Below are 14,671 nucleotides of genomic sequence, written 5' to 3'. Positions count from 1 at the left end.
CCACAGATACTCAGATCTAACCTCTGCATGGTAACCCAATTCTACCAATAACTCTGATGATTTTCTTATTTCTGCTGTAACAGCTTTCCTTATTTCCTCTTAAACTCTCAGACTCTACAGAGAGACTGTCTCAGTCTCTTATTAGTTGGTTTTTGCCACCTACCTTGTCCAATTGTTTCTTGCTTTAAATGTATACTAACATAGTGCAAAACAAGATCCTTGTCCCAGATTGTTACTACCACGATTAACTATCAAAAACTCTTCAAAGTATTACCTGACATAGCCTTAGTGGGGGCTCCTCCTTGAACTGATGAGCCCCTTCCTCTTTATAGCTGCAGCTCCCAAGAGGAGGGTTTTGGCTGGTTTGTTTTTCTAATGCTCAGTATTACCTGTAGTGTTTTCTGGATGTTCATAAATGCCAATTACTTTACTTGGTAGTTTAGAAAGTCAGTTACCAATATGCTTTAGTCAGCTAGCAGGAACAGCTGACATTTCCCTAATCCACCTCTTTTCTGAACATAATGAAGGATTCCATTCTTAACAACAGCCAGTAAATGCAATCAAACTCCTTTATTCTTTTTGCATTAACAACTGTTGTTAACCATTCAAAGATTTAAAAAAAAAACCCCTAAAACCCAAACAAAAAGAATGGAATCTCACTTGCAATCAGGAGCACGTTGTGATGCCACTGTAATTAACAGCTCCTCCCTAACAGTAAGTGACCACTATGTAATTACAGCATTTCTCGATCAACTCATAAGGGAAAGATCTGCACATGCTTTCATCTTTGACGATCTTGTCCACACCTACATCAGACTGACAGGGCAATGACTTCGTTGTTACTCAGCAGGCCAGAACATTTGTCTCTTTACAATGGAATGATTTATTGTGAAACCAGCACCATCCTGATTGGCTTCCCACCTCATATACCTTTCTTTAGAATTTGAAATCAAAGACTGTCAATATTTTGTTTTACACAAGCTTATTTTTGTGATTGCTGTTGACTGTTCTACATTTCATAATGGTTTCCTTACATGACTGCTGAGTCAGAGCTTTAAAATAACTTTATCAAGCTGCTCAAAGCTTCACTGTGTTGGAAACTGCTCTCCAAACAGAATCCCAACACAGATTACTCAGTGCAAATATGTAGGTTACCACAAACAGTACACACAAGAGAACCTGCTAATTCCTTTTCCACTGAAGACTTACAATTAAAAAAAAAAAACCAAGAAGAAAAATGCTATCTCATTTGCTAAGAAGTATTTTGTGGTGCTCTATCTATTGCACTGTGGAAAACAAGATGTTCTAGAGACTAAAATTGTGGAAAGAGTCAAAACAGACTTCCCAGGTGAACAGAGAGGATGATGGTGACCCACTGGAGGGAGCTCAGGAACCCCTGCAATCCACATGACTGAGAGCACAGCAGGGCAAGGGCTGCTCTGTACCATTTCACTTCCAGCATTCCTCCCCTCAGCATTTACTGGCAGGCAGCTTGGGTACTGGGTAAAGGATATAATGAGTCCATGCAGGAGATTTTATAGCTCAAAATGCCACCCTAGGCCCTATTTTAACAGACCAAACCCTCCTCCAAAAATAAACCCCTATGTCCACTGATTCTACATCCACTGATTCTGCACATGGCAGAGCAACCCCAAAGGTCTCTCCCATATTGCCATGTAACAGAGCTGTTCTACTTCTGGAGCTGGGTGCAAAAGGAGGGATTTTTAAATCCTAGGACCACCTTAACTGTTGACTCTCATCTTCTTCACATGTGTTTGCAGAACCTGTACAGCTTTCTAGAAGAGGATATAAAGCCTTCTTATATTAAGATCCTCAGCTGAAGAGATCAAATTACATAATGGGATAATACACCCACTAACACCAAGTCTTGGCGATTTCTAGGAATTTGTCTGCCTCTCCACATCTATGTCTGCATTTCAAGTTTGCTAAAAGCAAAAGCTTTGAAAAAGCAATATAAAGCCAAGTGGGTATCACACTTACCTGACTGTGTCATAGATAAAGATTCATCAGACCAGTTGTGAGATGTCTGGTGGGACTTCACAGGTGAATGTAGCTGTCCTCCAGTTCTGTGGCTGCCTTTGCTGGAGTCTTGCTTTGATACAGATATGCTGCTTTTGGGAGGAGACTGAGAGAAGAAAAGGATAAATAAGTAATTGCAGTTTGAAAGTAGAAGACCACTGTCATCTGGAGCCACTTACAAGGAAAGAACAGGACAGAGGACATATCAAACAGTGGTACCTTTACAACAATCTTAAGAAGAATTTAATCTTTGCTAGACAATAAAACAGTAATACCAAGAGCAGCAACAGCTGTCTGCTTACTTTGAGCCTAGATTTCAATAAACTTGCTTGGACTACTCTACTACCACCTAAGTGAACTGACATGGCTCTGACTCACATGGGTTCAATACATTTGTGTCATCTGCAGCAATAGGAACTCCTACTAAATAAACGAATAAAAACTAACCACTTCATGTAAAGGGTGCAAGACAACATTCTGAATCAGTGAAACAACAGAACACTAGTTTTCTGAGGCCAGGCAAAACCTCCAAGAGCAAATGTTCTTCTAAAATGCTGCTTAATGCTTCAACATTATCCTACCTTTAACACACCTTGTACATAACCTCTGGCCCACATTAGACATTTTATTATTATCTCCTCAGCAAATTTGCCAAGAAACTATTTGTAATTTGTCTAGATAAGCAGTTTTTTACCCTACAGACACTGAATTTTCTGTCTTCTACAGCACAGAGCAAAGTTATCAGGATGAAACTCATCAAAATTATCATCCAACTAGAAATCACAATTGGAATAGAACAATAAGGCAGAATTAAGCAGCAAGCAGACACAATCTGAAACCCAAAGGACTGTGCATGAGGTTACAGGTCTGCTTCTTCATCCTATAGCTACACTTTGGGATACATTACTTGCAAATAAGGCAAAGTGGAAAAACAGAGCATAGCTTCCATGGCCTCAAAGAATTTATACAATGGCAACAAGCTAGCCTACAGCTAATTCACACTGCTAAACTGGGTCAGTATTCCACCACTTAGCACTGCATACCTGCGTGACATACGCAAAACGTTTTGCAAGACTACCCACAATTTTAAAAATATCTAAACTCTGCGTGGAAACAATATTTCCTAAAGACTTCAAAGCACATGTCTGATCACAATGATTACTGACAGTAATGTGAAATGGTATCATAAACACAGAAAACATTTATTAACATTTAGTTAATAGTGCAATCTCTACTTTTGACAACTGGGATTGCTGTCTTTGCCACTCCTCTGATAGTGTGTAAGAGTACCTAAGGCAGAACAGCTCACTCACCAGTTTGCCAGGTGATGTAGAGGACTTGAAATCTTCAGAATAAGCCATTTCTTCATTAATTGTACTCTGATCTGGGCTTTCTGGCTGTCCATGGCCCATGGGCTCTGATGGGACAGACTCAGCAGCCAGACTGCCAAGATCTTCTGGGATAGAGCTTTCACTATTCAGATGAGAGCAAGAAGGCACTGGAGACTCCTCCTCACTAGCTGTTTCTGAGAGTCAACGAAAGAAGAAAAAAGCACAAAAGCACATCAGAACCACCTCATATGCAGAAGCTGAAGGCATAAGGTTGAAAGGCAAACTTTCTATGCTGTCTGCAGATAAAGTAGTAACTGCTAGCTGTACATGCATTATTTCACTCACCTAGACACTGACAGTGAAGTATTTAGCAAGAACAAGCCTGTTTACCAGAAGTATGATTTAAAACATGATTTGTGTTCAAGAAACACCTGGATGTGGCACTTGGTGCCCTGGTCTAGTTGACAAGGTGGTATCAGTAAGAGGTTGGACTTTATGAACTCACAAGGATTTTTACAATCCAACTGATTCTGTGCATCTGTGAGAACTGCCCAACATTCTTAGTGATTGCTGACTATCTAAAATAAAGAGGTTTTAAAATAAAGAGGATATTTTAACATTTTCCAGACAACACACTCTGAAAAGATTATTAGGGAAACCTGTCCTTCCAGTTGACCATAAAGAAGCAAGAGTCACTATTAGTCTGAAGAAGTCATGGAGGAGCATATAATCTGCAGGCCAGATCTTGAATTTAGAATTGATTGCTTCCTTTACAGTAGTTGCAGAAAACATTTTAATGTTATGATTTCATCATGAGTCTCTCAAATGGCAACAAAGAAAATAATAATTTGGGTTTTCAATATTCCTGTTTACTAAATTCTGCAGGAGTCATGGCATTACTGAGGCAGCCATGGAGAACTATTCAGTGTTTGAGTAAAGGCTGGGGAGAAGGACTTTTCCTTCTGAAGCAGGGCTGTGCTCCAATGTTTACTGGTAGGTACAATCAGCTCTCACTTATTGATAAGAATTCAGCATTTGTGGTGAATTTTTTTCATTGGAACTTACTGACCCATACACATACAATCTTTAAAATATCTTACAATGCCTAAAATCCACATGACTGCTTTCAGTAACAAGTGTACTAGGGCATTACTCTGAATTCCCTTTGCACATTCAAAGGATGTGCTGCCTACTTTCAGTAAAGTGGGGGAAAAAAGGAAAATAGATATGTTTTTAGAACAATCCCTGAAATCACTTTCTCTCACTGCAATTCAGTTCCCTGTGCTTCAGCATGATCCACTTAAAACAGAACTGTAAAGCTGTAGCTTCCAACATCTGGGAATTCAATTTTTCCTCATAATAGCATCATTTATACTAATTACATCCTAGCATACTTTACCACAGCTACACATTTCAAACAGGTGGCATTAACAACAAAGGGAAGAAGAAAATTCTTTCCATTTTTTGAAAACACAGACAGGCTCCCTTGACAGGAGCCATCCTCACCAGCATTACTAAAGCTAACAAGCAGAGACACTTTGCTTGCTACTGGGGAAAATAAGTTTTAACAGAGCAAGTTCAGAAGACTACCTGCAAAAGATCATGTGTGGGAAATTCAGGACTCCTGGACAACTAACTAATATGATTAAGTAGAAGCTGCTTACTGTTTACATTATCCACTTATTTATACATTCTAACTCTACTGCACAGGCTGATCATGGATTTCTTATTAAAAGAAATTGTTCATGTGTTTTGCATGCACTTCTCAAAATATGGGATTGGTTACAGTCTAGGTGCTTTGCCACCCCGTTATCAAGTTCTTGTGGTTTTGGAATTTGATTTCTCAGCTTCTTCTTTCTTATTTTAGCACAGTTTGTGTCTTAGTAACCTTGGTGAATTCCAGAGGGCCCCGAGAAAATCCTGATAAGAACAGTAACAAGTGAAATGGCTGGTGCCATTAGACCTTGTAGTCTAAGTTGTTCAGCTCCATTGCTACAATCATGCCATACTGCAAAAGACAGAAATACAGTTTAAAAATTGTATATATAAGTGACTGATGGGCTTATGCTGCACCATTCACTTGGGAGGATACATGGCAAAGGAGAAATACACATTTAACTATGGTGTAAAACAGGCAACAGAGTGCAGAAATTGTGATTCTGAAAGTGTCCAGAAAGCACAAAATATCATAAAAGGAAACAACTGCAAACCTAAACAATCCCTGTGTCAAATTATGCTTCACTCTTGTCATGTGTCACCTCCCCCCAGCTCCCATTACCTTTGGGCTCAGCACTCTGATCCCCCAGCTCCTTCTTGGCTATCTTGGTTTTGAGCAGCTCTTTGTCCCAGGCAGCCAGAGCCTGCTTTTCCATCCTCCGGATTTCTGCCTCCTCTGCATCCAGGCGCCGTTTCCACTCCAGCAGCTCCTCGGCGTGCTGCCGGCGCTGCATCAGCTTCTGCTCCCGCTTCGTGAGGAACCTGACAGGCAGAGCACAGGACGATGCCAAACCAGCCACACTCAGCCCCCAACACCCAGATGCTCCATTGCCACCATTCTCACTATTGCAGTTGTTCAGTTTGTTTTCTAGGATAATATCCACAATAACTGCTATCTCTCAGACTTCTGATGTGCTGCTGCAAAAACCACACAAATAGACAAGGGTTCTTTTCTCTGCAGGAAGTAATGTCTACATCATACTGTAAAGAGGCTGTTTATATTTTTAAAAAATCTTCAAAATCATTAAAATCATCTGCACTAAATGAAAAAAAGTTCCCAATTTCAGGACATGAAATGTACCTGTGGTATTAAACTGGAACCTTCTAGAAAGCCGTGACCATTTGAAAATGAACTTTTCTTTCTTGCTAATACCAACGACAGAAAAATTGTAACCTCAGCTGCCCCATGGTTTTTTTCAAATACGTTATTATAAGAGAAGATGATTCTATATTAATAGTCCTCCTGGAGCTTTCATCCTTCTTCCTTTAAGCATTATCTCTATAAACTGGTACACTTGGAATGTTAAGTGTGAGCTGAGAGCATCAAGAGAATAATGATGCCAGAATGTTTCTTCCCAGCTACTAATGTATCTGGCTGGTAGTTTAAGAAGAAATAAGATTTAAATCTCCTGCTGAAAATTTGCAGATATTTTCTTTCTGACAAAGAGCTCTTAAGTGATCCATGAAACCTAAGAATTGACAAAATTCTCACAGGATCTGGTAGGTATGAACAGGTTTGTGCACACACACTTCTTCTCTTTGCCAGCTCCTGTCTCATTTCTGAGCACTGAAGTAACCACAGCACTTAACCTTTCAGACAGTAAATTGGAAGCAAGTTCAACATCAATTGCACACACTTCCTCTGGCATGCCAAATCTAGAGAAGAGTGTCTATCAATCTATTAATCTCCTACAATGAAAACTTTAAGATGTCACAGAATCACTCTGTAGAAGGTCCATAGTCTGCCAGCTAGAGAGAGTTTGCCATTGGTACAGAAGTTGTGCTATAGAAGGCAGTCTTCAAAGACTTGTGATACTTTGTTTTTGTGAATGTCCTTATAATTTTGAAGCCATCCCAAGCACTTAGCATCAAAGTGCTTAAGCTGCAAAGCAGATAATAATCTCATTTGTGGTTTTTCACTCTCATGTTTCAAAAAACCCTTTTATTTACAGAGACTGGAATGATCAAGTGACTAATGTGCAGGTTTCGCCTGCTAAGGGACATTTCTCATTTGCTCAATGTTTGTTCTGTTCCCTGGAAAAGTGAGCTGGCAGTTGATCAGAAAGGTTGAGATTCAGATAAATCCTTCTCTAAGACAGATTCAGACAAAGGGAGCAAGTTATGACATGAAGAGAAAAGTTTCAGAAGCCAGTTAGAAATGCTCACAATCTCCTTTCTTTTGGTCAAAGCAAGAGGAGATGAAAAACAGAAGCACCTCAGAATCTCTGGAATATCTGCCACCTTAAAGCTGACAGATTCCATGATTTTGTGCATACTCATCACTTTCTATAGACGAACATCAAACATCATCAACACTTATGCAAAACTGACAGGCTGGTATCATTAACACAGCAAACTACCAACAGCAATTGCATTACAAACATGACAGAGACAGTCATGATAATGTTGTGTCTTTCACCAGCACTATCAAATCTATCCACTCTTACTCACACACACACCAGTTCCAATTACTCCAGCAGCTCATGCATGTGGAACTTGTTTTAGAGGTCATTATTACAATGACCTAAATGCAAAAAGCAACTTTTTCTTCTTTATTCACCTACTGTTTGATTTCATCAGGAAGTTTTGCAGTTTACTGGGTCCTGAGAGAGGTATGTCAAGTTGAAATAAATGCATGAGAAAGGCTGAAATAAATGGATTCAAAAGAGCAGTACTCCTTAAAAGCAGATATTAAATGAATTAACCCAGAAGGCCACAAACAGGAGAATTAATGAAATTGCCATGAAAATAATTACCACAGAAGAACTACTTAATAAGAAAGATAAGCCAACAGAAGTGATGGGAAAGAAAGAGGATTCCAACAAAAAACCCACAAGAAGAGGAGGATCAAAGCAGCATAGCCAAAAATGCAGACCCTTTCATAACCCTGGAGTTTTAAAGGCCAGAGCCACAAAACAGCAGATGCATTGCCTTAATATTTACTGCAGGGGGTTCTAGAGGGTTCCAGTTGCAACACCAAGCGTACACATTTATCTTCAAAAGCAGAAAACAAATTTGCAAAAGCACATCTGGCATCTATGCAGTTGGAAATGTGGGGGAGCAATGAGGAAGCAGCAGCACTCAGATTACAGCAGCATGACTTCAAATCTACTTCTCTGATGCTAACATCACACATTTTATCCATGCATTTCAAATATTAGTGTTAACCTGCTGCTCTAAACTGCATTTGCACATTTTAAGGTATATTGACTATAAGCCCAAACTATGAGGTTTCAGCAAATATTCTGCAGTAGTAACCAGACAGTGGGAGCAAAGTGAACTGTCTGTTTGCCACTCAGAGCATAGCAGGAATAAGAAATTAGAATCCTGGAATGGTTTGGGTCAGAAGGGACATTAAAGATCACCTAGATTCACCCCTCTACCATAGGCAGGGACTCCTTTTGCTAGATCAGGTTGCTCAAAGCCCCTGCTGACCTGAACACTTCCAGGGATGGGACAGGTTGCTTCTCTGGGCAACTTGTGCCAGTGCTTCACCAACCTCACAGCAAAGAACTTCTTCCTTATATTTAATCTAGATCTACCCTCTCTCAGCCTAAAACCATTACCCCTTGCCCTATCACTACAGGCCCTGGTAAGTCTCTCTCCATTTTTCTTATAACATCACTGTATATGCTAAAAAGGCACAATAAGGTCTCTCTGGAGCCTTCTCTTCTCCAGACTGAACAAGTCCAACTTTCTCAGCCTTTCTTCATAGGAAGGGTGTTCCCTCTCCTTCATTTTTTTCGTGGCTTCCTCTGGACCTGCTCCTACAGGTTCATGTCCTTCTCACACTGGGGACCCCAGGACTGCATAATGGACTGCAGGTGGAGTCTCACCAGAGTGGAGTAGAGAACCACCTCCCTTGACCTGCTGTTTTTCCATGCAGCCCAAAATGGAGTTGGTTTTCTGGGCTGCAAGTGCACACTGCAGTCACGCCCAATTTTTTGGTCCATCAGCGCCTCCAAGTCCTTCTCTGAAGATCTGCTCTCAATCCATTCACTCCCCAGACTGAACTGACAGCAGGGATTGTCCTGACCCAAGTGCAGGGCTGACCCACTCCTCAAGCTTGTCCAGATCCCTCTGGATGGCATTCTTTCCCTCCAGCAAATCAACTGCACTGCTCAGCCTGGTGCTGAGGGTGGAGTGATCCCCCTGTCTTATGTCATTGATGAAGATCTGCAAACAGGGAGGCAAGTGTCAACCATGTCCACTGCTGAAGAACCTCTAGGTTCTGAACAGAGCATGCTCTATCAAAGAGTCTATCACTGGAGAAATATACAGTTACCTGACCAATTGGTTGTAGATATACAGCTGGAATTTGGGGTGGAGGTTGGGAAAACAGACACTGAGAGAGGCCCAGTGGTGAGACGTAAAGACAGAGAAGAAGTAGTGAACAGGAGAGCAGTGTCTACAAAATAAGGAGGAAGAGTTTAAAACTAAGATAGCAATTAAGGCAGAAAGAATGAGAAAAGGATAGCATCTGGCAAAGAACTTTAAAATTAATTGCATTTAACATTGTATAGTTAATACCCAACATCTGCAGTACAAAAACTATACACTGTTATGCAGAAGGTTATAGAACATACACTTAAAACACTTGGTTTTCTGTTAATGAAAGACAAACTACTTTCACACTGCTGTATTTTTCTTTAAATTTTTACTTTGATGCAGATTTCCACAGGCACCAGTTAACATATCTCAGCCTGACCCTTTCTCATGCTATTCTCTCAAAAGAGTGTGTTATTGGTATTAAAGAGCATGCTGGTTTTGCAGTATCAACAATTTGCTGGTCTGAAACTTTAAACACATTTTCTTTACCTGGTGAAACCTCAGTAGAATTATTTCTACAGTAAGGTAGACACCAGTGAAAGAGCAAAGAAAAAAGAGATGAAATAGTTTACTTTCAAAACATGGACAGTTCCAGATATACCTGCCATTCACATTATAGCTGCTAATTGGGATTTTTTTGCAACAAAGTACAGACTTGATCTCAGAATACTCATATATTTCATTTGAAGTACTAACTGCAGAAAAATAATACCTATTTAAAAAAAAAACCTACATAATTTACAGCTCTGCTTAAAATGTTATTTCTTAAAAGTATTACCCTTTTAAGCTAATTCCTAGTGAATCATGAAATTTACAGAAAAATACCATGCTCCATTTAGCTCTTTGAACTACAATGCAAGCTAAGAAGCACACTAAGGAAAAGCAAATGAAAATAAGCATTTAATTTGTTATTGCACAGATTATCATTAATGCTGCATATGCAAGGAAAGCCAGGGGAAAGTGGTTAATTCTCTTTGACAGAGCATGCTCCTGTTCACATGCAGGCTACACAGACTCATCAGTAAAAATGAAAACAGAACTATTCATTCATTCCCCTTTTAGCACAAGACAAATATTAAAGCTGCCTCCTAAGTAAGGTAGCCAAAGGATTTCCAGCTTCCTGTGGAGTACAGCAAATCCAGTATAGCAGGCTTTCCCAATTCCTTCTTCTAGCTCCTTTGTATTTATCATCCAGCTTCTTCCCTTAAGCCCTATTTCCCATCCTGATTTCCCCTCAAATAGCAGCTTGATATCATTACCCCCCAAACCAAACATCTTATTGCTATTTTTGTGTTTCACAAATCAAGACATTAAAAATAAGATACTGAGTCAGCACTGTTTTTCAATCAATAAGGACTGCTATCACTACCAAAACACCTGCCAAACGTGTGCAAAAGCTGTACAAGAGGGAAATCAAGTTTTAGAGAATTATTTATGCTTACACAATATACTTCCTCCTTTGAACATATACAACAATCCAAGACTTTTAAAACCATAAAACCAAAAACACATGACCACACAGATCACACAAAATTTCCTCTTGTTCTGCCTAAAAGTAATTGTTCCATCTCAAATCTTGGTATTCAGCTTTTGAAAAGTATTCTCCAGGTGAGGAATATTTCCAGCTACACAAAATAATAATTAACTCATGACTAAAATATCACTAAAGGTAGAACATACTTTTTATCTGCTACTATCCCTTGTAATATATAAGTCTTTATGCAATTGTAAGTGTTGCTTAGAAATGAATGTACTTTGAAGAAATAAGATTTCAAGAACAATACTGACAAAGTCACTAGCTGATAAAAAATAGCAAAGGAGTCTTGAATAGACAAGTGTTTGTCATCTCTTTTAGTATCTCAAAATCACTCTATCTCAAAATTTGTAAGCTGCAGATTGTTTTTTATCACCATATGAAATTTGTTGAATTTGTGGGGAAAAAAGAGATAAAGACCCTCTTTTAAGAAAAAAATAAGATTAGAAGAAAAAATTCGTTTCTTGAAACCCTAGAAGTCAGCATGGTCTACAACACACATGCTTTTCAAGTCCCTATCTTAAGCCATTTACCAGCCTCAAAAGATACTTTGAAAATTTACCACTATGATGATGGGGTGATTTTCATACAATCTGGAACCCCAGGAATTTAGTTTTAGAAATATGACACCTCATAAACTTTTAATCATCAGTGATTTGGGCTGTTCAGTTTATCAGATGCCACCAGAGGAATCGGAATAAAACAGCAATCAACTCAGGCTAGACACAAAGGCCATGAAACTACAACAAGTTTTTTGAGTTTTTCCTACTCACACCAAAGCCTCCCTAACTGCTGTTGGGTTTTATTTTCATCATACTCAAATACATGCATGGGTGGGAAATGTGCTTCTCAAATGACTGCAAGCAAACAGGCTGCCAAGGAGCCAAGGACAGCTGGCCTTTGTGTGGCACTGCTTGCTTTGAGATGTTTTATCCAGCTGTGTTTGGAGTCTCAAGAGAAAACACATTCCAAAGATCACCCACACAGACTGAAGTGCAGTGACTGTCTTGGTTCTAAGCTCAGAAGAATTGTTTAAGCAAAGACTTTCTTGTGGCAACTGGCAGAAGCCAGACTTTCAATGAATTAGTCTCAAATAAGAATTTAGGGCTTCAAACTAATAAGCACAAGCAGGTAAAGCGTTTGGGATATTTCATGCACACAAAGCAATTGGTACACTGAAGGGATGCAGAAACAAGTTTTTATCTGAAGCAACTTCATCTGTGAAATCAGGAGATTCATTTTAGGTTTTTAGACATAGGAACTGCACACAGCTTTTGTTATTTCTTCTGGAGCCTAAGAAACATTTTCAATATTTTTCCAACCTGTAAACCACATATATTCTCAGTCACATACATATCACCTCCATTAATAAAGAAAATATTTAAAGAGTTCATCCTACCTGATTTTAATGCAAACAGAATTAAAATTCAGCAGCTGGATAATTAAATAGAACTCACATACCTGACAATCTCAGTGTCTTTCTGTGAGCCAGATCTGAAAATCAGTTACTAGTTTTTGTATAAGATAATTGCTGTTACAAGTTACATTTCAACTCAAATAAAAATTGGCACTGTAATTCCAGAGTCTCACTCCCTATATTTTTTTACTCTTTAAGATTAAAGGGAAGATACAAAATACAGGCATCATTTTGACCATTTGACTTCAAGTCTCTCATTGCAAGAGAAACTCTGACAGGATGTGCTGTGAAGTCACAACCTGTCCATATTCCTTGTACCTAGAAATACCAACACTTGTTAAGTACTCAATCAAGTACAAAATATATTAAACCAAATCTTCTTCAATAAAACCCTGACCACGTGGTCCACCATAATGTTTGAATCATGCAAGAACTGTAGCATTTAAATTATTATGTTCAAAGATTAATATAGTTTTATACATGCTTCCAATCAGTTGTTTTTCAGGCATTTCAGATCAAAGTGTGATATCAACACCACCACTATTTCTGATGGCCATTTTTAGTGCAGATGTGGGCCAAGCCAACTTGTTGCATTAAAATAGCAAACTTTTTTAAAAGAAAAAAAAAGATATAGTTACTTTTCATCCATTCTGCTGCGCATTTTTTTAAGTTTCTGCATAATGCTGCTGGTCTCACTGCTGGAGATGGAGATTGGGGAAGGGCTGCGTGTTTCTGCATCAGTTGGAAGAGGGCTGGAACCATTGCTCTGCTTGATGTCATCCTCACTGGGAAGCTCCTGCAATTAAAGGGTTAAAATAAAAAAGAACCATTAAAAGACTATTCCAAAATCCTTTATAAATTGTATTAATTTGTGTTAATTTAGCTTGTAATCTCTAGATCGCATGAAATAGTGCTCTAGATAAGTCTGTCCACTTGCAGATTTAACTTCATAACCTTATTTTTATTTGACACAAAGCTCTTAGCACATCCTTTCTCTCCATAATTTAAGTTTTCCCCTAACTGTACCCAGAACAAAAAAATCAAAACCAAAACAAACAGCCCCCCAAAGCAACAAACCACCACAACTCAGTTACCCAAACAGGAAATCAGTATTTTCTACAGTACTACTATTAAACTTGTGTTTTTTTAAAATTTTGGAAGGAGGTAAGTAGGGGCAAGAAACTTAGCATAATTACCCTAACACACACAGCAGGAAGTTTTGGGGTTAGTGCTTATATTTAGTACTTTGTGCCTGACAAATAATCAAACAAAAATCAAAGCCTGAGAGATCTAAGCAGCAAAAAATCCACATTCCCAAAGTCATTAGTTCACTCTGAGAATGAACAAACACATCTACTGTGCATTTAAATTATTTTGTAACTTCTCCAAAGGCATTTCCTTAAATGATGCTCTAAAGAAACTAAACATAAATTGCTGAGGTAAAGGTTGGCAGAGCCAACCTTTTTCATCAGGCAGACAAAACTTCCAAGTGATAGGTCCAATCTAGTAGCCTTCTGTTCCTATAAACAATGAAGCTGCATGGTGAAGAGGGAAGGAAGACAGCAGTTCCTATGCTGAACACTCACCAGCTTGTTTTCTCCTGCAGATTTCAGTTTTTCCTGCAGTTTCATTGTAGTCTGACGGATTCGCTCGATTTCTGCCTGCTGTTTAAGGATGAGCTGCCTCTCCTTCCGAGCAGCCTTGTTTGCCTCCTGGAGACGTTTAATTTCTGCCTTTTAGGTGGAAAAGGTTCAGCATGAGAACACTGACAGACCTCTCTCAAGGACACACTCAAAGCTGCTACAGTGCCCTTCCTATGGGTTTGACATGGCTGCAGTTACAAGAGGAAGGAACTTGGCTGAATTTCAGTAGCAAAGAACTAGAGATTAATTAATCAGAGTCTCAATCATGAGATTACAGCTAGAGAAGGACCCTTGAGAACAACATATTGAGTGTGACTGAAATGCAAATAAAACTTACAGGTAAGAAATATTGCTGGTTCTCCATTCTTGTATTTACAGTGTCTGAAACCTTTAATGGGTACACGTGGCTTTCAACAGGATTTTCCTAGAGGGCATCCCTTACCTTTTCCTGCTGTAATCTCAGCAGCAGACCACGCTGCCTCTTTCGAATAGGAGGCATCTTATCATCCTCTCCCTTGTCTCGCAAATGCCTACAAACAGATTAAGTATAAATAAAGTAATAAGATTACTTAATAATAATAATAAATAATAAAGTAATATTTTAAAAGTGCACAATAGGTTTTTTTATTCTTTAAAGTGAAAAATAAAAAGAAGTTTATTT

At 38.9% G+C, this 14,671-nt stretch overlaps 1 protein-coding gene across 13 annotated transcripts in view; it reads right to left on the bottom strand.

Annotated features, from left to right (window-relative positions):
* CEP350 (centrosomal protein 350) overlaps positions 1-14,671 on the bottom strand; it is a 70,980-nt gene that overhangs the window by 17,591 nt on the left and 38,718 nt on the right. For 11 of the 13 annotated variants that reach the window (XM_085586710.1, XM_085586715.1, XM_021545943.4 and 8 more), the window contains 7 exons: positions 14,453-14,540; positions 13,954-14,100; positions 13,006-13,163; positions 9,373-9,495; positions 5,650-5,849; positions 3,354-3,565; positions 2,002-2,146 (listed from right to left, as the gene is read on the bottom strand). In XM_085586710.1, coding sequence (XP_085442836.1) covers positions 2,002-2,146; positions 3,354-3,565; positions 5,650-5,849; positions 9,373-9,495; positions 13,006-13,163; positions 13,954-14,100; positions 14,453-14,540 — 1,073 coding nt within the window. The remainder of the gene's footprint in view (positions 1-2,001; positions 2,147-3,353; positions 3,566-5,649; positions 5,850-9,372; positions 9,496-13,005; positions 13,164-13,953; positions 14,101-14,452; positions 14,541-14,671) is intronic. The other 2 variants (XM_085586717.1, XM_021545953.4) reach the window with 1 other exon arrangement.

Source organism: Lonchura striata, chromosome 8, assembly GCF_050655825.1.
Source record: "Lonchura striata isolate lonStrDom1 chromosome 8, ASM5065582v1, whole genome shotgun sequence".
NCBI classification, from domain to species: domain Eukaryota; kingdom Metazoa; phylum Chordata; class Aves; order Passeriformes; family Estrildidae; genus Lonchura; species Lonchura striata.
This window is presented reverse-complemented; position numbering and strand designations above follow the sequence as displayed.